The sequence below is a fragment of the Oncorhynchus mykiss genome, chromosome 22 (genome assembly GCF_057628025.1).
Source record: "Oncorhynchus mykiss isolate SJ-2025 chromosome 22, ASM5762802v1, whole genome shotgun sequence".
NCBI lineage: Eukaryota > Metazoa > Chordata > Actinopteri > Salmoniformes > Salmonidae > Oncorhynchus > Oncorhynchus mykiss.
Window position 1 is genome coordinate 11502445 of NC_143043.1, and position 17322 is coordinate 11519766.

General features: G+C 44.1%; 1 protein-coding gene across 7 annotated transcripts in view; it reads left to right on the forward strand.

Annotated features, from left to right (window-relative positions):
* The window catches only part of LOC110502046 (ubiquitin carboxyl-terminal hydrolase 9X), a 78202-nt gene that overhangs the window by 56017 nt on the left and 4863 nt on the right, over positions 1-17322 (forward strand). For all 7 annotated transcript variants that reach the window (XM_036958662.2, XM_090215433.1, XM_036958659.2 and 4 more), the window contains 13 exons: positions 2455-2645; positions 2972-3145; positions 3786-3927; positions 4136-4339; positions 4631-5201; positions 6250-6373; positions 6647-6881; positions 7280-7409; positions 7556-7741; positions 7859-8079; positions 8896-8984; positions 10313-10469; positions 16817-17029. In XM_036958662.2, coding sequence (XP_036814557.1) covers positions 2455-2645; positions 2972-3145; positions 3786-3927; positions 4136-4339; positions 4631-5201; positions 6250-6373; positions 6647-6881; positions 7280-7409; positions 7556-7741; positions 7859-8079; positions 8896-8984; positions 10313-10469; positions 16817-17029 — 2637 coding nt within the window. The remainder of the gene's footprint in view (positions 1-2454; positions 2646-2971; positions 3146-3785; positions 3928-4135; positions 4340-4630; positions 5202-6249; positions 6374-6646; positions 6882-7279; positions 7410-7555; positions 7742-7858; positions 8080-8895; positions 8985-10312; positions 10470-16816; positions 17030-17322) is intronic.

A 17322-nucleotide genomic window follows, 5' to 3' on the forward strand; every position in this document is an offset into this window, starting at 1 on the left:
CAATATACGACTGACTGATTGTTGTCCTATGGACAGAGTCTCCCACCTCAGTTGTAGATCTCTGCAGTTCATCCAGAGTGATCATGGGCCTCTTGGCTGCATCTCTGATCAGTCTTCTCCTTGTATGAGCTGAAAGTTTAGAGGGACGGCCAGGTCTTGGTAGATTTGCAGTGGTCTGATACTCCTTCCATTTCAATATTATCGCTTGCACAGTGCTCCTTGGGATGTTTAAAGCTTGGGAAATCTTTTTGTATCCAAATCCGGCTTTAAACTTCTTCACAACAGTATCTCGGACCTGCCTGGTGTGTTCCTTGTTCTTCATGATGCTCTCTGCGCTTTTAACGGACCTCTGAGACTATCACAGTGCAGGTGCATTTATACGGAGACTTGATTACACACAGGTGGATTGTATTTATCATCATTAGTCATTTAGGTCAACATTGGATCATTCAGAGATCCTCACTGAACTTCTGGAGAGAGTTTGCTGCACTGAAAGTAAAGGGGCTGAATAATTTTGCACGCCCAATTTTTCAGTTTTTGATTTGTTAAAAAAGTTTGAAATATCCAATAAATGTCGTTCCACTTCATGATTGTGTCCCACTTGTTGTTGATTCTTCACAAAAAAAAAGACAGTTTTATATCTTTATGTTTGAAGCCTGAAATGTGGCAAAAGGTCGCAAAGTTCAAGGGGGCCGAATACTTTCGCAAGGCACTGTAGATGTGGATATATTGAAGCAACATCAAGACATCAGTCAGGAAGTTAAAGCTTGGTCACAAATGGGTCTTCCAAATGGACAATGACCCCAAGCATACTTCCAAAGTTGTGGCAAAATGGCTTAGGACAACAATGTCAAGGTATTGGAGTGGCCATCACAAAGCCCTGACCTCAATCCCATAGAAAAATTGTGGGCAGAACTGAAAAAACGTGTGCGAGCAAGGAGGCCTACAAACCTGACTCAGTTACACCAGCTCTGTCAGGAGAAATGGCCAAAATTCACCCAACTTATTGTGGGAAGCTTGTGGAAGGCTACCCAAACAGTTTAAAGGCAATCCTACAAAATACTAATTGAGTGTATGTAAACTTCTGACCCACTGGGAATGTGATGAAAGAAATAAAAGCTGAAATAAATAATTCTCTACTATTATTCTGACATTTCACATTCTTAAAATAAAGTGGTGATCCTGAATGACTTAAGACATGGAATTTTTACTAAGATTAAATGTCAGGAATTGTGAAAAAAATGACTTTAAATGTATTTGGCTAAGGTGAATGTAAACTTCTGACTTCAACTGTGTGTGTGTGTGTATATATATGACGAGCAATGTCGGAGTGGCATAGACTAGAATACAGTATATACATTTGAAATGAGTAAAAGAGTATGTAAACATTATTAAAGTGACCAGTTATTCCATGTCTATGTACATGGTGCAGAGTTGAGTAGAGTTGAATAACCGGGTGGTAGCCAGCTAGTGACAGTGACTAAGTTCAGACCAGGGTACTGGGTGGAGGTTGGCTATTGATTACTATTTTAGTCTGATGGCCTTGAGATAGAAGCTGTTTTTCAGTCTCTTTGTCCCGGCTTTGATGCACCTGTACTGACCTCGCCTTCTGGATGATAGTGGGGTGAACAGGTCGTGGCTCCGGTGGTTGATGATCTTTTTGGCCTTCCTGTGACATTGGGTGCTGTAGGTGTCCTTTAGGGCAGGCAGTGAGCCCCCAATGATGCGTTTGGCAGACAGCCCTGCGGTTGCCGGCAGTACCATACCAGGCGGTGGGTGATACAGCCCGACAGGATGCTCTCAATGGTGCATCTGTAAAAGTTTCTGAGGGTCATAGGGGCCAAGCCAAATTTCTTCAGCCTCCTGAGGTTGAAGAGGCGCTGTTGTGCCTTCTTCACCACACTGTCAGTAGACTGTGGGTAGACCATTTCAGATTGTCAGTGATGGTAATGCCGAGGAACTTAAAACTTTCCACCTTCTCCACTGCTGTCCTGTCGATGTGGATAGGGGGGTGCTCCTTCTGCTGTTTCCAGAAGTCCACGATCAGCTCCTTTTGTTTTGTTGAGGGAGAGATTATTTTCCTGGCACCACTCCGCCAGAGCACGCACCCTTCTGGGGCCCCAGTGTTGAGGATCAATGAAGTGGAGGTGTTATTTCCTACCTTCACCACCTGGGGACGGCCCATCGGGAAGTCCAGGACCCAGTTGTGCAGGGCGGGGTTCAGACCCAGGGCCCAGAGCTTAATGATGAGCTTAGAGGGTACTATGGTGTTGAAGGCTGAGCTCTAGTTCCATTGGTAGCTGCAGTTGATATTAGCTCCTTAGCTGAGACACTTTTATGGCACTGAAGATGTGGGGTGTTGCGGTAACAGAGTATGTGGTTTAAAACCTGTTCCATTGTGTGTCCTAATGACCAGGACCCAGCTTAACCCTGTGTGTCCATTTGCCCCTACAGAGTAATGTGGACCCGCGAGATGAGGTGTTCAACTACCACCACCAGTTTGACGACAAGCCATCGCTCAGTAAATCGGAGGACAGGAAGGAGTACAACATCGGCGTGCTGCGCCACCTGCAGGTCATCTTTGGCCACCTGGCCTCCTCCAGACTGCAGTACTACATACCGAGAGGCTTCTGGAAACAGTTCAGGTCAGTGGAGGGAAGAGAATGATTACCTGGAAAAACCAGATGGGTCATACATACCAGTATTTTAAAGGCCCAATGCAGCTGTGTTTATCTCAATATCAAATAATCTGGGTAACAATTAAGTACCTTACTGTGATTTGTTTTTAATCAAAATGGTCAAAAATAAACAAATATACACTGTACAGTGCATTCAAAAAGTATTCAGACCCCTTGACTTTTTCCACATTTTGTTACGTTACAGCCTTATTCTAAAATGGATTAAGTTGTTTTTTCCCTCATCAATCTACACACAATACCCCTTAATGATTAAGCCTCATCCCATCCTATAGGTTATGGGGCGAGCCTGTGAACCTGCGAGAGCAGCACGATGCCCTGGAGTTCTTCAACTCTCTAGTGGACAGTCTGGACGAGGCTCTGAAAGCCTTGGGTCACCCAGCCATGCTCAGTAAGGTGCTGGGTGGATCCTTTGCTGACCAGAAGATCTGCCAGGGGTGCCCACATAGGTAACTCACACACCGCCATAGGAACTGATCTAAGATCAGGGATATCTTGGCAATTTATAACCTCAACCATTATGGGGGAGAATGTGAAACTGACTTGAGATCTGGTCTAGGGGCAAAATGGACTAATGCTTATTGTTCACGCATCTCAGGGTAATTGATTTGAAGATGTCTATTTCTGCAGAGAGAGAGAGATTTGTTTGAAGTGGTTTTATGAGGCTGCTTCAGTGTTTAGTCTCCCTAGATATCCAGGTTGCCTCTCACCATTTTCAAATGTTCCAGCATAACATGTCTTACAAAGTGGATAGCAGGATGGAGACCAGAGTTTATGATTAAGGTATACTTAAATTTAACGCCCCCACAAACCACGCCTCCAGTAATTTCCCAGTGTGCCTTGCCTTTTTCAATTGCGTTATGGAGTTACCCCCATTACTATATTTGTTAGTGACAGAGACATTGTTGAAGTCTTTCATTTGCAGTCCTATGGCCTTCACCAAGTGAATATTTGCATGAAAATCCATCACCAATTGGATGGAAACCTGGCGAGTAAAACCAGACCCTAGTCACTGCTGTTGCCTAGAGTCGGGTTTATGAGACTATACAGTGTTGGTTGAAATGAATGTGGATATTGTGTGTGCTACAGGTATGAGTGTGAGGAGTCGTTCACCACTCTGAATGTAGACATCAGGAACCACCAGAACCTGTTGGACTCAATGGAGCAGTACGTCAAAGGAGACCTGCTGGAGGGTGCTAACGCATACCACTGTGAGAAGTGCAACAAGAAGGTGAGAATAATGTTTTTCTTATCAGATCTTACAATTGAAATGGACCAATAGCCTTTTTTCCTAACTAGCTACATTCCTATAGGCTTTCCAGGGTTGTAGCAAAAGCCTGCTTGCCCAGTAGGTCTCCGGGAGGAGGGTTAGCTTAGGCCCCCTGACCAGAAGGCTAGTAGCAGTAACGTGTTTGCTCGTCTCCCCCCCCACCCTCCAGGTGGACACAGTGAAGCGGCTGCTGATCAAGAAACTTCCCCCAGTGCTGGCCATCCAGCTGAAGAGGTTTGACTACGACTGGGAGAGGGAGTGTGCCATCAAGTTCAATGACTACTTTGAGTTCCCCAGGGAGCTGGACATGGAGCCCTACACTGTAGCCGGGGTGGCCAAGCTGGAGGGGGACGACGTCAACCCAGAGAACCAGGTTAGGGATGGCATGAAGATGACACAGATTATTACATTGTGTGTAGAAATACGGAGTAAATGTCTATTTTAATGATTTCATAATGTTGTAGTTGTCGTTCTAACATTTCAGATACTTGAAATGAGAAATATTTTATGTAAATTAATTCAGATGGGATCCCATTTGAAGGGACAATTCACTCCAAAAAATCAGTGTCAGATGTCTTCGTACCTCACTTTGGAGTGAACTGTCCCTTTAAACGAACCAATTAAGTGGTTCACTTCAACATCAATTATTGTGTCCTGCCCTCAGGTGATCCAGCAGAACGAGCCCTCTGAACCAGAGCCCCCAGGCAGCTCCAAGTACCGCCTGGTTGGGGTACTGGTCCACTCAGGCCAGGCCAGCGGCGGACACTACTACTCCTACATCACACAGAGGAACGTGGGCGGGGCAGACGGCGAACGGAACCGCTGGTACAAGTTTGACGACGGTGACGTGACGGAGTGCAAGATGGACGACGAGGAGGAGATGAAGAACCAGTGCTTCGGAGGGGAGTACATGGGCGAGGTGTTTGACCACATGATGAAGAGGATGTCGTACCGGCGTCAGAAGCGCTGGTGGAACGCATACATCCTCTTCTACGAGCGGATGGACTCACTGGACAAGGACAGCGAGCTGGTCAAGTACATTCAGGAGCTGACCATCTCGTCCTCGTCCAACAACAAGCCGCCGCACCAGGTCAAGATGCCCGGTGTAATCGAGTGCAGTGTGCGCAAGCAGAATGTGCAGTTCATGCACAATCGTATGCAGTACAGCCTGGAGTATTTCCAGTTTGTTAAGAAACTTCTGACCTGTAACAGTGTCTATTTAAACCCTCCGCCAGGTAACTGGAACACACACACACGCACACACACGCTTCAGAATACCTCCTTTTGAGTTTTAGAGCTCTTCTCGGGGTGGGTGTTGCTGCTACTCTGAGGTTTTGTTTGTCTCCTTTGTTCTCCCCTGTTATTTCCCCTGCTAATGTGTACAACCCAAGAAGTGAGATTGATATTACTGTGATTTGCCTTTTTCATTTGTGCACTGTGAATGACCCAACCTCTCACCTTAGTACCATAACAAGGCTTTTAATCACTGTAACAGCGACATTACTTTTGCTTTAATAGCAGATACTTTCATTCCTCTCAATATTTAAAAAGATGAAAAAGCCCCCCTCGTTTTAATCTTACCACTGGTAACACTGTGTTTTGGTAATGTATTCAACTTCACCGCCCCCGTAGAGAGTTGTATGAAGAAGGAAAGTGTAGGATGTCAGAGCTGAACATAACGTTGGCTGACTGTAAACTGCAGCAGTTTCCTCTGCCTTCTGCATTATTAATGCAGCCAGCCAGCCAGGCCACAGTGTACGTCTGTCTGTCTGTCTGTGTCTCACGACAGGCACAGGGAAATGAACTGACTACTGCAGGGTTAGCCATCAGTGTAAAAGCACTTGGTCGGGATGAATTGCTTCAGCTCGTGTGTGTGTGTGTGAAGGAGGGGGAGGTTTGTTAGGATGTGTTTTGTTTCTTTTTAGTGTCATGTGTGCAAACGGACAACTGTTCTCGTCAATGTCCCCAATTTCAGCCTCTCATTTAGGAGTAAGCAGCAAATTAGGTCATACGGCTCTATTTGAACAGTGATGAGATTCTCGGATTCGGCTCCAGTGACTGACTCACACATTAACTTTGAAATTGAAATATTTCGCTCTGTGAAGCTCAGGAATAGTCTCTTGCTGAATATTATTCAATACCAACTTAATCCTTCACTAATTTGCATTTAGAGAAGAAACATGAATTTTCTTTCCTTTTTTCATTAAAATGTTCCATTTGGAACTTTAATGTTAATTTGTGACTGAAGTCTGAAGCAATGTTTATGTTGTTTGGTTGAATCAGGACAAGACCATCTACTGCCTGAGGCGGAGGAGATGGCTATGATTAGTGTTCAGCTGGCTGCTAAGTTCCTATTCAGCACTGGGTTCCACACCAAGAAAGTAGTGAGGGGGCCCGCCAGTGACTGGTGAGTACTGTCTGTCTCACCTTTCAACTTTGACCTGTGTTCAGATGTTGACCTGAGTGAAGGATGTTTGTTTTGTTATTCTTTGTTTTGTTATTCCTTTCTATCCCTGTCTCATCAGTCTCCCCTTTCTCCTCCTCACTCTTTATCTCCACTCTCCCTTGCATCATTCTCTCCCCTTCTGAAACTACCCCTGCTTCCTTCATCCATTGACGCATCCCTCTCTCCTCTCCCCTTTCTCTAATCACGTGTGTATCTCTCTCTCTCCATCCCCAGGTATGATGCACTTTGTGTCCTGCTGAGACACAGTAAGAATGTACGCTACTGGTTTGCACACAACTTCCTGTTTGCCTACACCAACCGCTTCTCCGAGTACCTGCTGGAGTGCCCCAGTGCCGAGGTCCGGGGCGCGTTTGCCAAACTCATCGTCTTCATTGCACACTTCTCCCTGCAAGACGGACCGTGCCCCTCCCCCACTGCCTCTCCTGTCGGAGCCTCCACCCAACCACAGGTGAATGGGCTGGTTCTCCTATTCCTAAAACACAAACTATCAGGATGGTGTTCAGTAGGCATGAAACGGGTGAAACATTTTGAAACAGAGCAGGTACTACCTGGAATTGTCCAATAAGAACTCTTGTTTTCAGCTTCTGTTTTCAAATGCTACCCCCCGTTTCATGCATACTGAGCATTACCCCATACAAAGCAACCTTTCTCTGTTCTTGTGGAATGTTTTAACTTCCTCCTCTCTCTCTCTCTCTCTCTCTCTCTCTCTCTCTCTCTGTCTCTGTCTCTGTCTCTGTCTCTGTCTCTGTCTCTGTCTCTGTCTCTGTCTCTGTCTCTCTCTGTCTCTCTCTGTCTCTCTCTGTCTCTCTCTGTCTCTCTCTGTCTCTGGGTGTGTGTGTGTGTCAGGCATGTGATAACCTGAGTCTCAGTGACCACCTGTTGAGGACTGTATTGAACCTGCTCAGGAGAGAGGTGTCAGAGCACGGCCGACACCTGCAGCAGTACTTCAACCTCTTCGTTATGTATGCCAACCTGGGTAAGGAACACACACACACACACAGCCTGCCATACACACCTGCTCTCTCAACCCCTTGAGAAAGAGTATGGCTCACTGGCTATTAATTTCTCTTCTTGCCTCGCTCTCCTTCTCTTCCTTATACCCTCCCTCCCACCCTTCTCCAGGGCTGGCAGAGAAGACCCAGTTGTTGAAGCTGAGTGTCCCAGCTACCTTCATGCTGGTGGCTCTAGACGAGGGGCCTGGCCCTCCCATAAAGTACCAGTATGCTGAACTAGGCAAACTGTACACCGTAGTCTCCCAACTGGTGCGCTGCTGTGACGTGGCCGCGCGCATGCAGTCCTCCATCAATGGTGAGTTCACTCAGGGGTGAGGGGTTGTGACCTATGGTCAACGGACAAAGACGAACCAGTAACACCTGAGTCATATTCATTGTCCTTCTCTCTCTCCCTCTTTCTCTCTACATCCAGGTAACCCCCCTCTCCCTAACCCGTACGGTGATGCCAACCAGACCACCCCGGTGATGCCTGTGCAGCAGCTGGTGGGAGAGATCCTGTTCGTAAGGACCAGCTACGTGAAGAAGATCATCGAGGACTGCAGCAACTCAGAGGAGACAGTCAAGCTGCTGCGCTTCAGCTGCTGGGAAAACCCCCAGTTCTCCTCCACTGTACTATCAGAGCTGCTCTGGCAGGTAACTGTTAAAACTGGTGAAATCACAGATGGACACACACACTTGTTTTTCTGTCCTCGTGGGGACCTACAATTTATTTCCATTCTAAGTCCTATTTTCCCTATACTTAACACCTAACCCCTTAGCTTTTGTCCTCGTAGGGGCGTGTGAAGTCCCCACAAGGGATAATTTTCCTTGTTTTCCTATCCTTGTGGGGACTTTTGGGGATTTCAGGTCCGAGGGTAGAAGAGCAAGACCACACACACACACCCCCACACAAACTAGACAGGTTTTACAGATATAAGTATATATATTTTTAGGGGGTAGGTCTGCTTTAATATTACAGATAGATTGTGTCTTCTATCACTGTAATTGTCTGCATCATTTCCAATCCCCCGTATCTTTTTTTGTAAATATATACTCTACTGTTCAAAAATTTGGGATGCTGGCTTTCTAGGCAGAGTTCCAAAGAAAAAGCCATATCTCAGACTGGCCAATAAAAAGAAAAGATTAAGATGGGCAAAATAACACAGACACTGGACAGAGGAACTCTGCCTAAAAGGCCAGCATCCCGGAGTCGCCTCTTCACTGTTGACTTTGAGACTGGTGTTTTGTGGGTACTATTTAAGGAAGCTGCCCGTGAAGCTGCCTCTAAAGTCACATTTAGAAGTGTCCCATACAATAAGGAGGTGGGAAACTATTGCCTCTCAATAGTCCCAAGTCTCCTCCTCCTACAATCAATTTCTCCGACTGGTCTTTGTCTTCATATTGGACATATTTCCGTTAATAAGATGTGTGCTAGATCTTATTGATAGTGTGTGTTTTGTTATCCCCCAGGTGGCGTACTCGTACACCTACGAGCTGAGGCCTTACCTGGACCTGCTGCTGCAGATCCTGCTCATTGAGGACTCCTGGCAGACTCACAGGTAGGTCAGATCCGGGGGGGCAGCATCATATCTTTGCTCCTCACTTTGATCTGGAAAGGGTCACTCAGTGGACTCAGGATTTTTGTCCCAACCTAGTGTGAACTAGGGCCGTCAAAGTTAATCATGCGTTAACATGTGACATGTTAATTGGCGTAAAAAAAAATGTGCGCCATTAATCGCGTCTCCATTTCTTCACTAAACGGAACCTTTTATTTAAGGTGCATGTGTTTCCACACGGAACACATCGACAATGGTTGTGCCTTTACATAGCTGAAGACCGTGTGCCTCTAGCCAAAATCATGTAGAAGTTATGCACAATATTACCGGAGCTAAGTTTTTTTCTTTCTGCTGCAGATTTGTGCGCCTATCGCAGGCTTTTTTAACCTACTCGCAGGACACCATTTTTTTGGTTTTATAACATTGTTTAGCTAGCTAGTCATGTTAACTAGCTAGCTTGCTACCAACCGGATAACTTGACCACTGTCAAGGCTATGCACAAATCTGGATGGCACAGGAAAAACTGAAAAGGAATAGGCATCTCAAAGAGATGCTTCAATGGTAGGCTGCATATGCAAGAGTGGGGTGTGTGTGAGGGTGTAGGAGGGAGAGTGTAGGCCTATGTGTGTAAAGTTATCTGAACAGTACAGGTGGTTATAGGATTTTCATAACATTGTTGGACAAGTTTAAAATCTCTTTGTTCTTTGTATGCATAGAGACAGTTATTTGTTTCCTATAGTTACACTCATTTAGAATGCCTGAAGCTTTAACAGTACTTAAAGGTGTGTGTGTGTGTGTGTGTGTGTGTGTGTGTGTGTGCGCATTGATAAGTGTGTGTGTGCGCATTGATAAGTGTGTGTGTGCGCATTGATAAGAGTGTGTGTGTGTGTGCATTGATAAGAGGGAGTAGGCCTACTTAAACATTGGGAGCATTGTATGTTAGTGACTTTTTTTGGTGTTTATGTTGAAAATGCTATTAACACATCATTTTGTGTTTCCATCCATTACAATCAAAGCATAGTTTACCTGTAATTCAATGCATTGCTTTTAAAATAGAATATCTAGGGCCAAATTTGAGCAAATTCAAAATTTGTGATGAACTAATTACCTCAATTTTTAATTATTTTAATTGTTTGACAGCTCTAATGTCAACACATCTGATTCAACTCATCAGACTGCTTAGTGCTGGGCTGGGACTAAAAATGGCACACCCTGTGGCCCTCTAGGAATGGCTGGTTTCCCTGTTTGGAATTTTGTTTCTGGTTGATTTTCTGTTGTGCCAACATCATCATCCCTGCTCTGTTTTTTTCTCTCCCTGCTTGGTTGTGTAGGATCCACAACGTGCTGAAGGGTATACCAGATGACAGGGATGGCCTATTTGACACCATCCAGCGCTCCAAGAACCACTACCAGAAACGGGCCTACCAGTGTATCAAGTGCATGGTAGCCCTCTTCAGCAACTGCTCTGTGGCCTACCAGATACTACAGGTATAAGAGACACAACTACACTATGCTACCATCTGAATTAGGGATGGGCATGAGTAATCTAGTACTCAAACTGACTTCAAAGCTCCATCTTTAACCAAAGATCTAAATGTTTTCAAACACAAACTATTTAGTGGAATGTGCATTGTGGCTGCCCGAACGGGCAAATTACATTTTGTCTTGAAGACGACATGAATTTGCTTTGACTCGTGTTCCATTTGTGCATTTGCGGGGCATAACAAAAAAGAGACCAAGCCAAGCATTGCACAATTTTTCTCCCTAAATTCCCTTTCCCTTCCGTGTGTCATTCACTCAATTGCGTTCCGACTGCTCCCTACACACACACATGTGCTGAGTGCACACCAAAGATCCTGTTTGGCTCACAGAAATAAATGCCTATGAAAAACATATCTAACTGATGGGATACACAAGCTGCATTCCTTGCCAAATGACTACAGCTTTATCACAAATTCAAAATGGACTGGTTGATTGAAGTAGGAAAATGTGTTCCAATAACGTGCAGCAGTTTTGGAATAATTGCGCCCCGTCTATTTTCCGCTTAGGCTACTTTGCGAACTGCTAGTATATAATTGGTTAGTCTAGGCTATAACCCCCCTAAACATAGACAGGTTCCACACTGAAAATACACTAAAACATTTGTTTATTAAGACAAAGAGCATATTTTCATCAGAATCATTAAGCATAGGCCTACTCACCAAACCGATGTCGCGGCCGTAATTAATCACCATGCAGTGTTCAAAGTGGAGTTGTTCATCCATTTTAGAAAATTCCAAAGAACGGGCAGAATGTACAAAGTTGGAACGTCTGTATACAGTGGGACCAAAAAGTATTTAGTCAGCCACCAATTGTGCAAGTTCTCCCACTTAAAAAGATGAGAGAGGCCTGTAATTTTCATCATAGGTACACTTCAACTATGACAGACAAAATGAGAAAAGAAAATCACATTTTTAATTAATTTATTTGCAAATTATGGTGGAAAATAAGTATTTGGTCACCTACAAACAAGCAAGATTTCTGGCTCTCACAGACTTGTAACTTCTTCTTTAAGAGGCTCCTCTGTCCTCCTCTCGTTACCTGTATTAATGGCACCTGTTTGAACATGTTATCAGTATAAAAGACACCTGTCCACAACCTCAAACAGTCACACTCCAAACTCCACTATGGCCAAGACCAAAGAGCTGTCAAAGGACACCAGAAACAAAATTGTAGACCTGCACCAGGCTGGGAAGACTGAATCTGCAATAGGTAAGCAGCTTGGTTTGAAGAAATCAACTGTGGGAGCAATTATTAGGAAATGGAAGACATACAAGACCACTGATAATCTCCCTCGATCTGGAGCTCCACGCAAGATCTCACCCCGTGGGGTCAAAATGATCACAAGAACGGTGAGCAAAAATCCCAGAACCACACGGGGGGGACCTAGTGAATGACCTGCAGAGAGCTGGGACCAAAGTAACAAAGCCTACCATTAGTAACACACTACGCCGCCAGGGACTCAAATCCTGCAGTGCCAGACGTGTCCCCCTGCTTAAGCCAGTACATGTCCAGGCCCATCTGAAGTTTGCTAGAGAGCATTTGGATGATCCAGAAGAAGATTAGGAGAATGTCGTATGGTTAGATGAAACCAAAATATAACTTTTTGGTAAAAACTCAACTCGTCGTGTTTGGAGGACAAAGAATGCTGAGTTGCATCCAAAGAACACCATACCTACTGTGAAGCATGGGGGTGGAAACATCATGCTTTGGGGCTGTTTTTCTGCAAAGGGACCAGGACGACTGATCCGTGTAAAGGAAAGAATGAATGGGGCCATGTATCGTGAGATTTTGAGTGAAAACCTCCTTCCATCAGCAGGGGCATTGAAGATGAAACGTGGCTGGATCTTTCAGCATGACAATGGTCCCAAACACACCGCCCGGGCAATGAAGGAGTGTCTTCGTAAGAAGCATTTCGAGGTCCTGGAGTGGCCTAGCCAGTCTCCAGATCTCAACCCCATAGATCCATTCCGTTTCTTTTTTTTTTTTCTTTTTAATTCTGAAAAACTCCCCAGTCCTTAATGATTACAAGCATACCCATAACATGATGCAGCCACAGCTATGCTTGAAAATATGGAGAGTGGTACTCAGTAATATCTTATTGGATTTGCCCCAAACATAACACTTTGCAAACAGGATGCATGTTTTGGAATATTTTTGTTCTGCACATGGTTCCTTCTTTTCATTCTGTCAATAAGGTTACTGTTGTGGGGTAACTACAATGGTGTTGATCCATCTACAGTTTTCTAATTTCACAGTAATTAAACTAACTGTTTTAAAGTCCCCATTGGCCTTATGGTGAAATTCATGAGCAGTTTCCTTCCTGTACGGCCACTGAGTTGGGAAGCATGCCTGTCTCTTTGTAGTGACTGGGTGTATTAATACACCATCCAAAGTGTAGTTAATAACTTTACCATGCTCAAAGGGATATTCAATGTCTGCTTTTAATTTTTTTACCCATCTACCAATAGGTACCCTTCTTTGTAAGGCATTGGAAAACCTCTGGTCTTTGTGGTTGAGTATGTGTTTAAAATTCACTGCTCGACTGAGGAACCTTTACAGATCACTGAATGTATGGGGTACAAAAATCAGGTAGTCATTTAAAAAAAAAATCATATTAAACCCTATTATTGTGCACAGTGAGTCCATGCAACTTATTGTGACTTGTTAAGCACATTTGTACTCTTGAACATATTTAGATTTGCCATAGCAAAGGGGTTGAATACTTAATAAGTAAACATTTTGATACACTATACTTGCTTGTTTTGTCTCACAAACTCGAATTAGGCTAACTATTCTAATTTTAACAACCAGGAAATGGCGTAGCGAATTCTGCATAGTGTATCTGTAAATGGCACTTGCTTATTTATTGACTGAATATTCACTGATTGTACACAACATTAGGAACACCTTCCTAATATTGAGTTGCACCCCCTTTTGCCCTCAGAACAGCCTCAATTTGTCAGGACATGGACTACAAGGTGTCGAAAGTGTTCCATAGGGATGCTGGCCCATGTTGACTCCAGTGCTTCCCACAGTTGTCAAGTTTGCTGGATGTCCTTTGGGTGGAACATTATTAATACACACAGGAAACTGTTGAGCGTGAAAAACCCAGCAGCGGTGCAGTTCTTGACACACTGAAACCGGTGCGCCTGGCAAGTACTACAATACCCTGTTCAAAAGCACTTAAATATTTAGTCTTGTCCATTCACCCTCTGAATGGCACACATACACAATCCACGTCTCAATTGTCTCGAGGCCTTAAAAAGCCTTCTTCAACCTGTCTCCTCCCCCCATCTACATTCATTGATTTGAAGTGGTTTTAAGAGGTGTGCTCGTGGCTTTCCCCTGGACAGTCCATGTCATGGAAAGAGCAGCTGTTTCTATTTTGTACACTGTGTAATAATGGGGGCAATTGAGCAATTACGATTTATCTGTAATGGTTAGACAAATTAGGCATTGTTGGCATAGGCCTATAGATAAATGTGATTTATTTAAATTCAATTTTTTTATTGCGGGACTTGTATTCTAAAAATACAGGCCTTGTGTTCTATACTAAACAAAAATATGAACGCAACATGTGAAGTGTTGGTCCCATGTTTCATGAGCTGAAGTAAAATATCCCAGAAATGTTCCATACAAAAAGCTTATTTCTCACAAATTTCTTTACATCCTTGTTAGTGAGCATTTCTCATTTGCCAAGATATACCAATCCTGTCAGGTGGATGGATTATCAAGAAGCTGATTAAACAGCATGCTCAATACACAGGTGCACCTTGTGCTGGGGTACAATAAAAGGCCACTCTAAAATTTGCAGTTTTGTCACACAACACAATGCCACAGATATCTCACGTTTTGAGGGAGGGTGCAATTGGCATGCTGGCTACAGGAATGCTCATCAGAGCTGTTGCCAGAGAAAATAATGTATATTTCTCTACCATAAGCTGCCTCCAACGTCATTTTAGAGAATTTGACAGTACGTCCAACCGGCCTCAGAACCTCAGACCACGTGTAACCACAGCCCTGGACCTCCACATCCAGCTATTTCACCTACTGGATCGTCTGAGACCAGCCACCCGGACAGCTGATGAGTTTTTGTAAATAAAAATAAATAAATGCATCCTTTATTTAACTAGGCAAGTCATTTAAGAACAAATTCTTACAGTGCCTTGCGAAAGTATTCGGCCCCCTTGAACTTTGCGACCTTTTGCCACGTTTCAGGCTTCAAACATAAAGATATAAAACTGTATTTTTTTGTGAAGAATCAACAACAAGTGGGACACAATCATGAAGTGGAACGACATTTATTGGATATTTCAAACTTTTTTAACAAATCAAAAACTGAAAAATTGGGCGTGCAAAATTATTCAGCCCCTTTACTTTCAGTGCAGCAAACTCTCTCCAGAAGTTCAGTGAGGATCTCTGAATGATCCAATGTTGACCTAAATGACTAATGATGATAAATACAATCCACCTGTGTGTAATCAAGTCTCCGTATAAATGCACCTGCACTGTGATAGTCTCAGAAGTCCGTTAAAAGCGCAGGGAGCATCATGAAGAACAAGGAACACACCAGGCAGGTCCGAGATACTGTTGTGAAGAAGTTTAAAGCCGGATTTGGATACAAAAAGATTTCCCAAGCTTTAAACATCCCAAGGAGCACTGTGCAAGCGATAATATTGAAATGGAAGGAGTATCAGACCACTGCAAATCTACTAAGACCTGGCCGTCCCTCTAAACTTTCAGCTCATACAAGGAGAAGACTGATCAGAGATGCAGCCAAGAGGCCCATGATCACTCTGGATGAACTGCAGAGATCTACAGCTGAGGTGGGAGACTCTGTCCATAGGACAACAATCAGTCGTATATTGCACAAATCTGGCCTTTATGGAAGAGTGGCAAGAAGAAAGCCATTTCTTAAAGATATCCATAAAAAGTGTTGTTTAAAGTTTGCCACAAGCCACCTGGGAGACACACCAAACATGTGGAAGAAGGTGCTCTGGTCAGATGAAACCAAAATTGAACTTTTTGGCAACAATGCAAAACGTTATGTTTGGCGTAAAAGCAACACAGCTGAACACACCATCCCCACTGTCAAACATGGTGGTGGCAGCATCATGGTTTGGGCCTGCTTTTCTTCAGCAGGGACAGGGAAGATGGTTAAAATTGATGGGAAGATGGATGGAGCCAAATACAGGACCATTCTGGAAGAAAACCTGATGGAGTCTGCAAAAGACCTGAGACTGGGACGGAGATTTGTCTTCCAACAAGACAATGATCCAAAACATAAAGCAAAATCTGCAATGGAATGGTTCAAAAATAAACATATCCAGGTGTTAGAATGGCCAAGTCAAAGTCCAGACCTGAATCCAATCGAGAATCTGTGGAAAGAACTGAAAACTGCTGTTCACAAATGCTCTCCATCCAACCTCACTGAGCTCGAGCTGTTTTGCAAGGAGGAATGGGAAGAAATTTCAGTCTCTCGATGTGCAAAACTGATAGAGACATACCCCAAGCGAATTACAGCTGTAATCGCAGCAAAAGGTGGCGCTACAAAGTATTAACTTAAGCGGGCTGAATAATTTTGCACGCCAAATTTTTCAGTTTTTGATTTGTTAAAAAAGTTTGAAATATCCAATAAATGTCGTTCCACTTCATGATTGTGTCCCACTTGTTGTTGATTCTTCACAAAAAAATACAGTTTTATATCTTTATGTTTGAAGCCTGAAATGTGGCAAAAGGTCTTAAAGTTCAAGGGGGCCGAATACTTTCGCAAGGCACTGTATTTACAATGACGGCCTACTCCGGCCAAACCCGGACGACGCTGGGCCAATCGCCCTATGGGACTCCCAATCACAGCCGGATGTGATGCAGCCTGGATTCGAACCAGGGACTGCAGTGACGCCTCTTGCACTGAGATGCAGTGTTTTAGACCACTGTGTCACTCGGGAGCCCAGAAACTGAGGAGTGTTTCTGTCTGTAATAAAGCCCTTTGTGGGGAAATCTCATTTTGTTTGGCTGGGCCAGGCTCCCCGGTGGGGTGGGCCTTTGCCCAACAAGACCCATCCATGGCTGCGCCCCTGCCCATAGATTAGGGCTTAATTAATTATTGAATGTCAAATGCCCATCTCTAGTCTGAATCTAGGAGTCATTTTATTCTGTAAATAGCCCTTCATTGATCTTTTTATTTTATTGTTAAAAATGAAATCATATTTTCAGGATTCAGAATTGCAACAGAAGGAAAAAGGTCATTCATAAGCACTCTTAGTAATAGTATGTGTTTCTCTGTCCTGCAGAGTAACGGAGACCTGAAGCGTAAGTGGACGTGGGCAGTGGAGTGGCTCGGTGACGAGCTGGAAAGGAGGCCCTACACAGGGAACCCTCAGTACACCTACAACAACTGGTCTCCCCCAGTCCAGAGCAACGAGACCTCCAACGGATACTTCCTGGAGCGCTCGCACTCCGCACGCATGACCCTGGCCAAGGCCTGTGAACTCTGCCCTGAGGAGGTAAGACTCAAACCAAATGATGCACACACACACACACACACACAAACAACACAAAGGTAATACAGTAGTATCTAACATGGATGCATGGCCGAAATGGTAGTAGTTGTAGTAGAGAAAGGTCAGTATTGGAAAGTCCCTCCAGAAAAGTGGTGTCTTTTTGAAGGATGCATCATTCTGACCTTGTTGGTTTTGACCTACAGAGTTAAAATGACGTAATGTGGAGACGCGGAGCTTGCCTGTTGTAATAATAGTGTTAATGAATTTGTAAAACAGAGCGGTGTTGATTATGTGGG